The sequence below is a fragment of the Sapajus apella genome, unplaced genomic scaffold (assembly GCF_009761245.1).
Source record: "Sapajus apella isolate SASKATOON/1434 unplaced genomic scaffold, GSC_monkey_1.0 scaffold78, whole genome shotgun sequence".
NCBI classification, from domain to species: domain Eukaryota; kingdom Metazoa; phylum Chordata; class Mammalia; order Primates; family Cebidae; genus Sapajus; species Sapajus apella.
In genome coordinates this window covers 1,487,965-1,503,023 of record NW_022437018.1, presented here as the reverse complement: position 1 = coordinate 1,503,023, position 15,059 = coordinate 1,487,965, and the positions used below count along the sequence as shown (strand labels likewise).

Here is a 15,059-nt window from a genome sequence, read left to right as displayed (position 1 = left end):
TTAACACTGACTAAATCTCTTATTCATTAAGATAACTGGACTTTTTATAAGGATAATAACTATAAGTTAATATGTTTATTACATAATAATATTCAGACTGTTGCAGAAAAACTTGAATGCTATTTAACAAATGGCATTGGACCATGGAATTTGACAAATCATTATTTGGACCTAAGTATCTTCCAATAGCGGAGTTTTGGGTATTTTGTTTTTGTTTGTAAGCTGAAGAAAGTTGACTTAGAACTTAAGTTCAGTTTTCTTCTGTTGTCAGCTATGTAGTGGCAAAACCCAGCTTAGTCTATTTAATGTTGCTATTACAGAATACCTGAGCCCACGTAACTTATAAGGAAAAGCAATTTATTTGGCTCACAATAATGGTCACTGAAAAGCCCAAGATTGGGCAGCTGCACGTGGTATGGCCCTCAGGCTGCTCCCACCCATGGCAGAAAGCAGAGGGGAGTTGGCTTGATCAGAGATCATATGTTGAGAGAGGAAGCAAGAGTGAAACCAGGGAAGCCAGACTCTTCAAAAAGCTGCTCTCTAGGGAACTAATGTCTTTCTTCCCCCTCCTCTCCCCTCTCTCCCTCCCTTCCTTCTTCTTATTTATTTTAAGTTCAGGGGTACAAGTGCAGGTTTGTTACATAGGTACAATTGTGTCATGGGGGTTTGTTGTACAGATTATTTCATCACCCAGGTGTTAAACCTAGTACCCATTAGTTATTTTTTCCTCATCCTCTCCCTTCTCCCACCCTCCACCCTCTGAAAGGCCCCAGTGTATGGTTCCCCTCTGTGTGTCCATGTGTTCTCGTCATTTAGCTCCACCCAAAACTGTAAAAACCCTGGAAGGCAACCTAGGAAATACCATTTAGGACATATGCATAGGCAAAGATTTCATGACAATGATGCGAAAAGCAGTTGCAACAAAAGCAAAAATTGACAAATAGGATCTAATTAAATGAAAGAGCTTCTGCACAGCAAAAGAACCTATCAATAGAGTAAACAGACAACTGCAGAATAGCAGAAAATTTTTGCAAACTATGGATCCGACAAAGGTCTAATATCCAGCATCTGTAAGGAACTTAAACAAATTTACAAGAAAAAAACAAGCAATGTCATAAAAAAGTAGGGAAAGGACATGAATAGACATATTCAAAAGACAACATACATGGGGCTGACAAATGAAAAAAAGCTAACATCACTGATCATTACAGAAATGCAAATCAAAACCACAATTGGAACTAATTTATTTACGAGTGAAAACTCACTTTCACATCTCTCCCCTGCCACAGGTCCCATGACTTAAACCCTCCCACTAGGCCCCAGCTCCCAGTATTGCTACACTGGGAATCAAATTTCAACATGAGTATTGGTGGCAACAAACCACATCCAAACGATTGTACCGTGGTACCCAGCGATTATTATAACATTTATTGTGTAAGTTAAGAGATAGGATGAAATTTCCAAAAGCTGTCTTCAGTAGATAAATAGTATCATTCTGTAACAACTGTATCAGATGACATTCATTCAATAAAAAAGACATTGAATATTTACTAGATGAGGTTTTAGCAGCATCGAAAATAAACATAATCAATACCTTCTTGGAGCTTATACTTTATTGTGGACATGCAAATAAGTGTAGAATTTCAATAGTAAGACGTGCTAAGAAGAAAACATGCAGGACAGTGTGGTAGAGAGTGAGAGTGAGGGTTGCTTCTGGTCAGGGAGGCCTCCTCCTTAGGGAGGTGCCATGTGAGCTGAGCTGATGCGTACCTGGGGATAAGAGTGAATTGTATGCAGATCCCAGGGGAGAGCAGGGACTGCAAGTGTGAAAGTTTGAACAGTGAGCAAGCACTACATGTTCAAGGAACAGAGAGAAGGCCAGGGTGGCTGAAGTGTCGTGAACAAGAGTGAGAGTGGTAGGAGAGGGGGCCAGGAAGGCTGGCAGGGTGCAAGTGCTATAATGTGCTGCAGGCCATTGTAAAGAGTCTATATTTTATTCTGCAGGCAGTGGGACACCACCAAGGGTTTTTATCAGGGATACAGCCAGATTTGTAGCCACCAGCTTCAAATGCATATCATTGAAAAGTTTCTTTTAAATGGAAATAATTTTTCTTTGTATCTTACAGAATAGACCAGAGGACTGCCATTTGGCCAAAGGAGGCTTTTGAAACTCAGCAGGACTTAAACGAGGTAGGTGCAATTATTATTACTGGCTATATGAACATAAATAAGCCAATCATGAGATTTCCTATTCTTTTTCACAGTACTAGGAATTCATTCTGATGAAAACTTAGTATTTTTGCTTTTAAGTGAACTTGTAATACTTATAGTTCTTTGTTCATTTGGTAATGTTTTTCCTTGCTCCAGAGCAAACATATTTAAAATATTGTTTATGAGGAGGCTCACGATGTCTTGGCCCTAACCCAAGTCCAGCAGTCATTTTGTTACACTCTTTTCAGCTTTGCTTCAGGATTGTGTAACCATGGCTGTGACAGTTAACATTTGTAAAATTTTCTCTTAATTTTATTCTATGTCTCTCTCTCTCTGTCTGTTTTTCCTAACAGCTTCTGCAGTGTTTCAGTAACATAATCATATTTACTGTTTATCCACTGAGAATGATATAGTTTGGTGTTTGCAATATGGTTTTCTTAGTAGACTTTGAGACATGAAGCTATATTTTCCAATCTAAATGATTTCCCACCAAACCGGACATCATGATGTTAATTAGATTGTTCTGGACTTTCTTTGGAATATGTAATTGAATTCTCCTGTATGAAATTAATATAATATAATTATGATATATGTTATTATGAATGCCTTTGCTTAAGACAGTGGTTCAGAATACTCTGTCTGGCTCTTCTTGTCATCATTGTAAATTACTAGTGGGTGATATGTGATATGTCTGATTAGGGCCATAGTGAAAAGGATGAAAACAGCTGATGATCAGATGCCAAAAAGAGAAATGATGGGCTTTAGGCAAATTGCTTATTTGACATTTTGAAGATGCAGCCCTCCCTCCTCTTCCTCTCCCACACCACAAAGGGGTATTTAACTAAATTTAGGTGATTTTCTTTTTCTTTTCTTTCTTTTTAGTAGAACTTGATAGAAACAAATAGCTAGAGGTAAACCAGCTTCTTGGTTAAGCCAAGGTAAATAGCTAAAGTTGTAAAAAATGTCCTAAAGGTAAGAACACAGAATTGCTATTTTTGTGTGTGTGCACACAGACTGGTTCCAAATTCTACAATCTTCCTCATGGTAATGAGTAAAAAAGAGTTTACGAGAAAAAGGCAAGAGCCTGAATCAGTGAACGCAGCTGTCTTCCCCACTGTGAACAAGCAAAATGCCAGTTGTAAAGGAGCAAAGGTTTGTTTTGACATAAGTGACTAGAAAAATGAAGTGATTGTAAGAGTCAACTCACAATAACTTTCAAGTATTTGGGAGAAACTGTTTTTTGAGCTGCAAACCCATGAGAATGCTGAGATCACTTGAGCATTCCCAAATTGCAGCTGTGAAAAGCTACATTTGAAAATCTGCTTTTCTGTATTCCTTCACTACATTGTATTTGCAAATGACATGAAATGTGCCAGCTCGCTGCACTGGTTGCCTGAGCATAAGAGTGCTGGATGGAGAGGTCCATCTGAAACAGCAGGCAGCGCCATATTTTAAACATGCACACTTCCATACAGAGGTGGCGCTGCTAATCCAGACTGGTTGAATACAGTATGTGCTGACAGTGGTTTTCTTCCAGTCAGAGAATGAGCTATATAGACCGACCCACATTCTTTCATGCAGTTTCTGACATGGCCAAAATGTGTGATATGAGAAAAGACCTTGTGGAAACTTGAAGGAGGTGCAGTGTGAATGGGACAGAGGCCATCCAGGAGGGTGGGTGTGGTCACACTCATGGATTGAAATGTCCTGCAGAGTGGGAATCTATTTAACTACGTCATTCCCAGCAGTTCTCAACTTATTGAATACCAAGCTCTTTTATGGAAGAACCACCTAATAACATTCCTATAGGCGACAGAGTCCCTATGAAACACTAATGGGAAATTGCTATAATATTTTTAATGAGAATAGAAAATACATGCAGAACAGTACACAGATCATAAGTGTACAGCTGAATGAATTCTTAGAAAGTATATAAACAGCACATAAATCAAGAAACAATATGACCAGCATCTCAGATGCCTGTCTGCACTTCCTTCCAGTCGCTATTCCCCTATGAAGATAACTAGTATTTTTTAGTGTTTGATTCATGGATTACATACCCTCTTTTGTGTCTGGCTTCATCTGCTCCATATTATATTCATGAGGGTCATTCATGTTTGGTAGATAGTCGTAGTTTTCATTTGCCTTGCTGCAACCTATTGTATACTTGTTTCTGGTTGTTGACTATTAGAGCTGTTGTTATCTATTGTACATATTTTTATTATTATGAGCTGTTCTGGCCTCTTCGTAGAGCTGGCTTTTTACAGGAGTATGCCTCTCATCTCTAACATGTAAGGTAGAATTTTCTGTTATATTAGCACTCTTCATTGCATTTTGCTCGTTTCTTTTGTTTATTCACCACCTCTCCACACACCCTTAGAAAGAACCTACCAGTTCCATAACGGCACTCTCTTCTGTACCAACTTGCAAGTCTAAAAATCAGAAAAGAGTTTCTTGAACCTCATGAAAATCATGGTCCAAAAGTGTTTTCAAGATGTTTCCATATGCAGATATGTTTCCATATGTTGTACGTAAGTAGTAATTACAAGATGCTACATACATGCTTTATACATTCCTGCATTTTTACATCTAGTATTTCACTTCTATTTGTGCTTGTTTGTCCACTTGCTCCGTGACCAGCAGGTAGGACTCAGCTTGATTCCAGAGCTGGCAGTTGACCCGAGGTCCTCTCCTCCTGGCACAGGGATGCATGGTGCATGGTCTAACATATCTGCATATGTTGTCTCTGTGTGTGTTTCTTATACTTTCCTAGTGGGCTGAAGCACTCACTAACTTCTGATTTCCACTTGGTATGAGTATAGATTTGACATCTGCCCATCTCATTTTTTTCTGCCAGTCTAGAACTCCCAGTTTTTGACTTTGAGTCTCTTGGTAGGAATTGCATTTTTTACTCCACGTTTTTGATGTCTCTGGGACTATGGTATAGGAATTTTTTCCAGAAAAAAAAACTGATTAAATCTCCCTACTGCCATCACCTGAGCTGTATGATTCTGCCTCTGTAAGACATCAGATTATGGGGGTTAGGATCCTTTGAATCCTGACTGGAAAATATTCCTGGAGTTGAGACCTGTCAGCGTCTCATCTACTTTAATCCTTGGTCTTAGTCTGCCAGTCAGTATAATTCATAAGCATTCAATAGATCAGAAAGGTACTTGAAAGATAAAATGAGGAAAAATGATTGTTTTTACTCTCTGCATGCTTGTAGATCACATTCCTTGCTTTGAATCCAATTAAGAAAGATAACATATTTATAAAGAAAACTAATGAATCTCCCCTTCCCTGAAAAAAAAATGCCATATTGGGTCCTTATACATAGTCTGGCAGTTTCCAACTGCCAGACTATGTATAAAAGAGCACTACATCAATTTCTTTTAGTTTTTGTTTGTAAAATAAGGCAGGGAGTTTTGAACTGGGTTAACTCTAGGTGTCCTTTCAGATATATTTTTAAGTTTAATTAGATTTTTAATTGACAAACAATAATTGTACATTTGTATTATTTACGGGATACAATGTGATGTTTTGATACATGTATACATTATAGAATGAACAAATCAGAGTAATTTGCATATTCATCACCTTGAATATGTATCAGTTTTTTGTGATGACAACATTTAAAATCCTCTCTTTCAGCTAATATACAATATATTATTATTATTATTAACTATAGTCACCCTGTGGTTCAACAAAACACCAAAACTGGTTTATCCTGTTTAAGTGAAACTTTATACGCGTTCACTAATGTCTCCCCTTTCCCTGTCCGCCTTCTCCCCACCAGCCTCTGGTAACCCTGTTTTACTCTCTACTAAAAGTTTGACTTTTTTAGATTCCGCTTATAAGTGAGATCATATAGTATTGAGGCCTTTCCATTTTAACATTCATTGATTCTACCCTTTTCCCATTTTCCCAGTGCTTTCAGAATGTAGCCATAGCTTCCCATCAGGGATGGAATAAGGAAAACCAAGTAATTCATGGTTAAGGCCTCCTCCTGGTCAACCTACCATCTGAAGCCTAGTTTGGGGAGTAAATAGCAAGTAGTGCAAGTAAGATATATGGAAGTGATATGTGTGCTTAGCATAGTTATTTATCAGCTTCACATGAGAGAGAGGCCACATTATTATAAGTGGAGGATTGTGGTCAACTGGGGATCCAAAGTGGTACAGCCATCTTAAGGAGCAGGCTGAAGCTCTGGGTCACCATGGACCTTCTTCTTTATTATACTCAACCAACCCAACTCCTGTGTCATCATCCTGCAGAAGGAAGTGGTCACCTCAAAAACTGTTCATGGCATCTGTGCTCAGGAAAAACACTTTATTTTCTTATCTGATAGATACTTTGAAGGTATTCTGCATTTACCTTTTGGATAAAACAATGTCAGTTGAGTGAATATGAGTTTGTTTTCATTTTACTTCTTACCTGGAATCTCAAGGTAATATAGGTAAGGTCAGCCACAAGCCAATTGACCTTGAAGGAGAAGCTTTGCTGACCTTACATGGATTCCTTATTTCCTTTGTCTTTGAGGCTTATTGGCCATGAAACTGTCTTGTGCCGGCATTGACCATCTCTATTGTTTATCCTCTACAGGCCTAAGAAGGCAGCTTATAAATCTGAAAAAAATAAAACAATTTTGCCACGGGTTAATGGGTTTACCAAGAGAGACGTGTTGGGCACAAAGATGCAGATGCTAAATCCTGGAATGGCAAAATGGATAAATGTTGCGTCAGTCTTTTGCACACCAATAAATGCTATATCTCCAATGGTGAGGATTTCAAGGTAGCTAAGACTTCTAGGTGGGTATACTGACTTTTTTTTTTGTCCCCAGAATCAAACCATAGAGACAGCTGTCTGTCTCCCCCATGTATGTTTCTCCCATGGTAAGGAGTCTAAGTGGGATGACTCATTGTAGGAACATAGAAAAATCTAAAACCTTAATAGAATTAGGAGGACAGAATAAGTTCAGTTGCAGGGGGTAAAAGAAAAGGGTAGAATCAATGAATGTTAAAATTGAACGGCCTTAATACTATATGATCTCACTTATAAGTGGAATCTAGAAAAAGTCAAACTTATAGAAGAGAGTAAAATAGGGTTACCAGAGGCCAGTGGAGAGGAGGTGGATGGGGAAAGGGGAGACATTAGTGAACAGTATAAAGTTTCAGTTAGGATAAATTAGTTTTGGTGTTTTATTGTACCACAGGGTGACTATAGTTATAAAAATATATTGTATATCAGCTCAAAGAGAGGGGATGGGGACTATGTTTAGAGGGTTTGAGATTCTGAAGTTTATGGCAACTTGCTGAGACAGCCAGGCATAGTTAAGGGGAAGGAACACTGGAATTGAGGGGGCTGAGGAATTATGAAGCCAGGCATTAGCATGATTGTCAGCCTGGACATTGAAGTAACTGAATATGTCAGGGGCCACTGATGGAGAGGAAGAAATCAACCCAGATATAAGTCATGGTGTCCTGTAATATTCAGGTTATGGAATGAGAAAGGATGGCATTGTCTTTTGTAAGGGAGAAGAAATTGATAGATTCAACAGTGAGGGTCAAAAAAGGATGATAATCTAATCTTCCCAACTTGCTTCACCATTTCTAACTCTGTGAGGTAGAGAGTAGGAAAGAGAAATGATTTTTGAAGGTGGGGAAATTTCAGTCACATGGTTACTTCATGAGGAATGTTAACACTGTCACACTGGCTAAGCCATTTCACCTGGTAACTAGTAAAACATAAAACATCTGAAAGAGGCAAGCACAAGTTCTCTGATACTGCATTGTACTCCCTTTATGAGTGCTTAGCCCATTTATACCTGAGGTTACAATTTTTTGAATTTTTGCAATCAGACCTTGGTGATGACCTTGAGCAGGATATAAATAACTCCCACATGCTTAGCATTCCAATAATGGAACACTAGGCATAAATGGGTTAGAGTGAGAGGATAATAGTGTCTCTTTAATGGAAGGAATATTAATATAACTCTATTCTGAAGACTCCATTATGAGTGCTCTTTGTATTTATAGAATAGTGTAGGGATATTTTTGCTGTTAATTGACCCTACAGGGCATTCTAAAGGTGTGCTCTGCCTCTGTTGCTGCTTTAATTTAGTATTGACTTGATAAAAAAAAAATAGCTGGGAGATTTCCAGGTTTGTATGTGGTATCATTACTCTCATTGGTTATTGAGGAACCGGAGGAAGAGAAGATGCTTAAAATGAGCATGGATTCAGACTTGTGCTGTGCTATATTCCGACTGTTGTTCTGCCATAAGAGGACAAATTTCTCAAGAATGCCATTAGAATCTAGAGGAAAAGACTATCTTGTAATAAATTACTAGCAAATGTAATAAATTACTAGCATGCAACAGATGTTCAATAATGACCTAATATCAACATTAAGAAGTTTAACCTTGGGCCAGGCGCAGTGGCTCGCACCTGTAATACCAGCAGTTTGGGAGGCAGGTAGATCTCAAGGTCAGGGGTTTGAGACCAGGCTGGCCAACATAGTGAAACCCTGTCTCTACTAAAAACACAAAAAATTAGCGGGCGTGGTGGTGGGCTGTAACCCCAGCTACATGGGAGGCTGAGGCAGGAGAATCTTTTGAATCTGGGTGGTGGAGGTCACAGTGAGCTGAGATCACACCACTGCAGGCAATACTGCCAGACTCCATCTCAAAAAAAAAAAGAAGAAACTTAACCTTGGATCTGTAATTGCAGTCTTATTCTACAAAGGAGACACCTATTTTTATTTAGCTCGGTATGAAAGAGATGATTTGTTAACCTGAAATCAATATGAAAAATTAATCTTTCGTCACATACTACTGTTAACTCTTATCTGTTCAATTATGCTGGTCATAATAACTCAACTTTAGCCTCAATGTCAAATATATCTATGAAGAATCCTTGAATATGTTAATTTTGTTAAAAGTAGGACAATTTGCACTTGTGCAGTGCTCCTCTATGAGTCGATATGCCTGTGTCTGTGACTTTGTGTATCTCCATGTGGAGGACGAGAGTGTTTTTATCGGCATCCACAGTTTATCACATAGATATTTTGGCAAAGCCATATCAGGCCTCAAGATGGTACTTATTGTTGTGTTCAAGATGTGTTTCTTCCTCAAAATTATGTTAATTTTACGAAAATGGTCTAGAAAGAGGCTTCTTCTGCCTTTAACATTCCTGAGGTGATGAAATGATATTATCTCTGTAGGAATAGGCATCTGTATTTTTCTATTCAACTGCAAACCCAGTCTGTAGGATTAGGCCTTAGCTCAGGATTGATTGAGGAATTTTTTAAAAAAGTATTTGGATTCTTTCCATATAACTGAAAGTCAATTCAGTCTGGTTTTAATAAGAACAGGATCTTACTGACATATAGCTGAAAATTTAGGATCAGGATACACCCTATGCATGGCTAGGTCCAGGGATTGAAAACTCATCTATTTCTCTCTCTTGGTTCTTCTTTTTCTATATTGGCTTCATCTTTAGGTCAGCCCTTCTCTACGGACAAATTATTTGGTCAGTAATTCTAGTGTATATTAGTTTTCTATTAATGGGTAATAAATCACCAAGAGCTTAGTGGCTTCAAACATTTATTTATTAGCTCACAGTTATGCAGGTCAGAAATCTGGGTGGACTCAACTGGGTTTTCTGCTTAGGGTTTCATGAAATTGAAATCTAGGCACTGGCTGGGGTGGTTTCCTATCTGGAGGTTCTGGAGAAGAGTCCACATTCCAGCTCCTTCAGGTTGCTGCCTGAATTTAGTTCCCTATAGTTGTGCAACTGTGTGTCCTGCTTCCTTGCTGGGTGTCAGTTGGAGGCGGCTCTCAGCTTCTAGAAGCTGTCACATTCCCCCTCCTCACCCTTTATCTTGGAGCCAGAAACAATGTGGCAAATCCTTCTTGTGTTTTTTAATTTCTCTGATGTTGTCTGATGTTTCAACTGGAAGAAACTGTGCATGTTAAAGGGCTTCCCTGATTGGTCCAGGCTCAACCAAGTAATCTGTATCTTTGGTCAGCTGAGTTAAAACTTGAATTACATTTGCAAGTCCCTTGATAGAAGTATCTAGATTAGTGTTTGATTGTGTGATCAGGGTATAAGAATCTTGGAGGCCACCTTTAGGAATCTGCCTGCCACATAGTGAAATAATAGTTTCTCCTTCCTAGCTCTAAAAAGTCCCATACTTGAGTCTCATTTATCTGGCTTGGGGTATGTGCCCATTTCTGAACCAGTCACTGTGATGTTGGTGTTTGGAATAAGCTGATTTGTTAGCCTTGGGCAATATTTCCCACTTAGGGTCTAGGAGTGCTGTTCTCAGAAGATGAGTAATTAGATGCTGGGCTACATAATGTTGGTCTCTGGAAGCATGATCTCCAAGGTAATTTTCCTCTCTGTTGGACCCCTGCAGGATGCCACTTGGCATTTTGCTGAGTTGAGGTAGAGTCACCTTACTCCCCTACTAAGGTTTGTTCCTCAGCTGGAGCTCTATCCTGTGATTCATTTAATTTTATGCAACTTTTGTTATCAGTGTCAGTGAAGACATCTTGTAGCCAACATGGTCATGGTGTGAATCCTGGTTCTCATGCCCAGTTGAATGAACTGCATGGTGAAAAAGCTCTGAACTGCTGCCAGGCCTTGTTTATTCTGCCCCATTGTTCAGATGCAACTATCCAGCCTTCCTTCTTGTTTCCAGGGAAACCAGGTATGTGGGCCTGGCTTCATCCTCAGGGGAATCCTTCGTGTGGTATTGGCAGAAAAAGTGGAAGCGATGCCAGCAGCTGCCTCCATTTTTCCTTGTCTGGGAATTGCCTTGGAGAAGCATCAGAGGTGTTGGGCTGAGCAGAGGCATTGAGGCAGGGTGTGCCTAGTTGACTTGCCTGTGCTGACTTTTGCCTGCCAGCCTACCCATCTCCCCAGCTCCCTGCAGCTTTGTCCCATTTGCTCCTCCTCTTTTCTCTGGCATGGCATCTCGATCCTTTTTCCTGTTGCTCACTCTTTCATGTATTCCTCTTCATGCTACTAATTTCCTACTCACTCATGGAAGGCTGGAAGGGACTGTATCCAGTTCGGTGGTTCCCAGGGGCCAGCCTGTGCTGTAGCTTTTATTGCTTTTTGGCAAAAATATAAATATAAGAGCAATGAATGTAGTGAGTTTTTTTTTTAATAGAGTCTATGAACAACTCTTTCACTTAGAAATTGTTCTTCAAATTTTCATTTTGTAAGGAAATGAAGGGGAGGAGATTTATTTGATTTCTTTCCAGTGCTCTCACTTGATGAAATATAAAGTCGACAGCTTTCGTAAATATATTCTTCTCCCCCTACCCCTGCTAACTTAAATATTACTGCTGATGCGAAGACCAGATTTTTCCTGAGAGCTGTGACCTGTGAGATGTTTTCTTCTAAGGGGTAATTCTTTCTTTCAACAGGGTTTATTGAGAAGCAAATGTGAACCTAGCTTTGGGTCTGGTACAAGGGTGAGGTGCAAGAGCTGCAGTACAAGAATAGACTTTGTTGTCCTCACTTTCCAGAGGTTTATAGGGACATGCATCAAGTCTGTACATCTGGCCTTCCTAGCATTGGCACCTATTGTCCTTTTTAGGACATTTTTGGCCTTCTAAAGGTTACAAAGCTCAGGTTTGTAGAAAGATAAAAGCTGAATTTTCTATTTTTTTAACAAAATATTAGTATTTGACAACCTAAGTATCTATCAACAGACAAATGGATAAAGAAAATATGGTGCTTATATGCAATGGAATATTATCCAGTCATAAATAATGAAATCTTGTTATTCACAACTACATGGATGAGCCTAGAGAAAACTAAGTAGAAAAAGCCAGACACAGAAAGATAAACACTGCATGTTCTCACTCATGTCTGAATGCTAAAAAAGTTGATCTCATAGCAGTAGGGAGTAGAATAGTGGTTACTAGATGCGGGGAAGTGTAAGAGGGAGAGAGAGATAGGGAGGGATTGGTTAAAGATGTAAAATCATAGCTAGATAAGAGGAATAAGTTCTAGTATTCTACAGCACTGTAGTGTGACTCTCATCAACAATAATTTATTATGGATTTTCAAATAGCTAGGAGAGAAGATTTTGAATATTCCTAACACAGCAAATGATAAATATCTGAGGTGGTGAATAACCTCATAATTGTGATTTGATCACTATATATTGTATGTATGAAAACTCACCATGTACCCCATAAATATGTATGATTATTATCAGTCAATTCTAAATTTAAATATGTATCTTAAAAATTAGTATTTGAGGAAATGGCTAATGCTTTCCAATGTGACCTGCCATCTTTAAAGGCATAGATATATGTTATTTCATATGGCATGTAATTTTATGATTTTCAGTGGACACGTACTGATTTCTAATATTCATTGAATTTTAGAAATTGAAGGAGTTAAGGTAGTATCATCAGAAAAGTAGAGGGCTTATGGGCCAGCATCATTGGGTGGTTCACCCAGTGACATAGAATGAGCCAGATGAAGAACCCAGTGGGCCATCTCCTCTGCTCCCATCTTACTAAGTTTAGTTTTGAAGGCGAATATTTTTCAGGGCTAAAAGAAATTGAAACAAAGCCATAAAGAAGCAACTACATGGGCTACAACCCAGACTAGCTTTGGACTTCAGCCTTTGGGATTTAATTAATGTTCTGGGGGAAAAATGACTAGTTAGGGGCCTATTCATCATAAGACCCGTGCTTTTGGATAGTTTAAGTACTAGCAACTCCATTGAGAAACTACTGAAGTTCATTGCATGAGTTGTAAATGAGACACATTGTATTTTCAGAAAAATCAGTCTTATCTAGAAAAGCTCGGAATTCTGCTTTAAAATATGAGTTTATGAAACAGTATTATTCTCTCCCAAATATCTCACTCTTATTGTTTATTTAATAAAGTGAATATAACAAGGATATCACAATGAGTTGAAATCAAGTATAGGATTCCCCTTTCCCAGGTTGAAGTCATTTAACTTAAAGGAAATGTGGGTTTTGTTATTGTGTATTGCGGCTGGGTTGTCCTTGTTTAAAAAAAATTGATGATAGGACCCGAATAAGATCTGGATCTTCTTGTCAGCAGAAGGCTCCGTAAAGTGAATAGCTTGTTCTCTTACATTGAATTTCTCCTTTGGGAGGTGCAGGGGAGTGAGGGCTGAGTTCCTAAACAGAGGGAAGCTGAGGCAGGCTGAGCTGAGGTGCGCTGTGCTGCAAACCATGCTCAGACACAAATGACACTGTCCCCCAGGGGATTCGCTGAAAGTCCAATGTCTTTACTTTAAGGGAGAGATCAATTTGGCTTTTCCTTGTAATGATCAACATTGAGAGAAGTTCCTCTTTGTTGGCAAGAGCATCCAGAAGTTCAGAAAGCAACACCTTCTTGGTTCTGAGCACTTCACACTCTATACTTCCTGGTGAGGGTGGGGGCAGCTCTCAAGGGAAGGGAAGGATAAGAAGGCAATGAGGGAGTCAGAGAGCTGGGGCTCAGAGGAAAGCTTTTGGCCCTCGGGCAAGTAGAGCTAAGTGGGCAACTGAGACATTTATAGTGTGTCAAAGCCCCAGGGAATAGGGACCTTGGACTTCCTGTGTTGGAAGACCCTGCCTCAGACCTACTGAATCAGAATCTCTGGAGTGGGCACTTCCTGGGAGCACACATCTTTTGTAACTTTCCTGTGATTTTTAAGCACTTTAAGATTTCTAAACCAGGGCAGCAGGAGGGCTCAGTATTGGATACTCAGAGACCCTTGCTTCCCACCCCTGCAAATACTGGCTAAAGGATGCAGATAAACAAAACTCAGATACAATTGAGGCTTTTTATTGATTGGCTCTTTTCTACACATTGTGCTAGGATGCAGCAGTAAACAATGGAGGCACCGTGTTGAAAAGAGCCAATAAACAAGTAGACAAAATCACATATTGTGGTGAGCCTTGGGAAGGAAATAAACAAGATGCTAAAAGAGACACTAGGGGCCCCCTGCTGAGAAAAGATAATCAGAACTGGCTCAATAATTTGATGGGATTTTGACCGTGAAATAACTAGAGCTGAGAAGGGCCTGGGAGGAGGGGGCAGAGAGCAGGTGAATCAGCAGATGGAAAAGAAGGGTGTGGTATGTACGTGGGTGGGAATATATTTGGGAAACATGGAAATTCAGGGAAGAAGAACAGTATGTAGAAAGGGAGATGTTTGGAGACCTAGTCTTGTCCCCAATTTTGAGCAGATTTCCAACTTGATTTGCTTCCTATCATCATAGGGAATCTATATGCAATTCTTGGATAGATAAAAGGATGGGAGAGGAGGACTAAACTCCTTCGTACGAACTAAATGTAAGCTGTGCCTGCTCAACAGCAACTGGTGAATTGCAGACAAGGTACCCTAAAATAGTATTTAACCATCCAGCCTGTGTGGGTGTTCTCTATTTCAACCCAACTAAAGTGGGACCTGAGTAATTGTAGAGGAGAGAAAATGAGTAGAGTATTTTCTAAAACAAGTAGCATATTCTCCATTATGTAAAAGGAAAAAGTTAGCTTTTTAAAGAAAACGACACCTACGTTTCACAGACTTCTCTCTGGTTTCTTTTTTAACCAGATGGGTTAGTTGGAGCAGCAGAGGTGGTCATTGTTCTTTACAGGGTCTGTTAACCCTTCCTCAATTTTCCTGCAGATTCTAGACATTTGTTTGAGGAGACTTTGGATATAAACCAGGAAAAGCACAAGCAGGCCGGTCCTGAGTGATGGGCTCGGGGAGGTGGCCTGGCAGGGGTGGAGGTCCTGTCAGAGAGGGCTGGGTCGAGGTGGTGCTTTACTAGGACCTGGAATGAAGGATTCTTCATCTT

General features: G+C 39.5%; 1 protein-coding gene across 7 annotated transcripts in view; it reads left to right on the top strand.

Annotated features, from left to right (window-relative positions):
• Window positions 1–15,059, top strand: part of FAM13C (family with sequence similarity 13 member C) — a 115,899-nt gene that overhangs the window by 56,101 nt on the left and 44,739 nt on the right. For all 7 annotated transcript variants that reach the window (XM_032252541.1, XM_032252536.1, XM_032252534.1 and 4 more), the window contains one exon: window positions 2,127–2,190. In XM_032252541.1, the coding sequence (XP_032108432.1) occupies window positions 2,127–2,190 (64 nt within the window). The remainder of the gene's footprint in view (window positions 1–2,126; window positions 2,191–15,059) is intronic.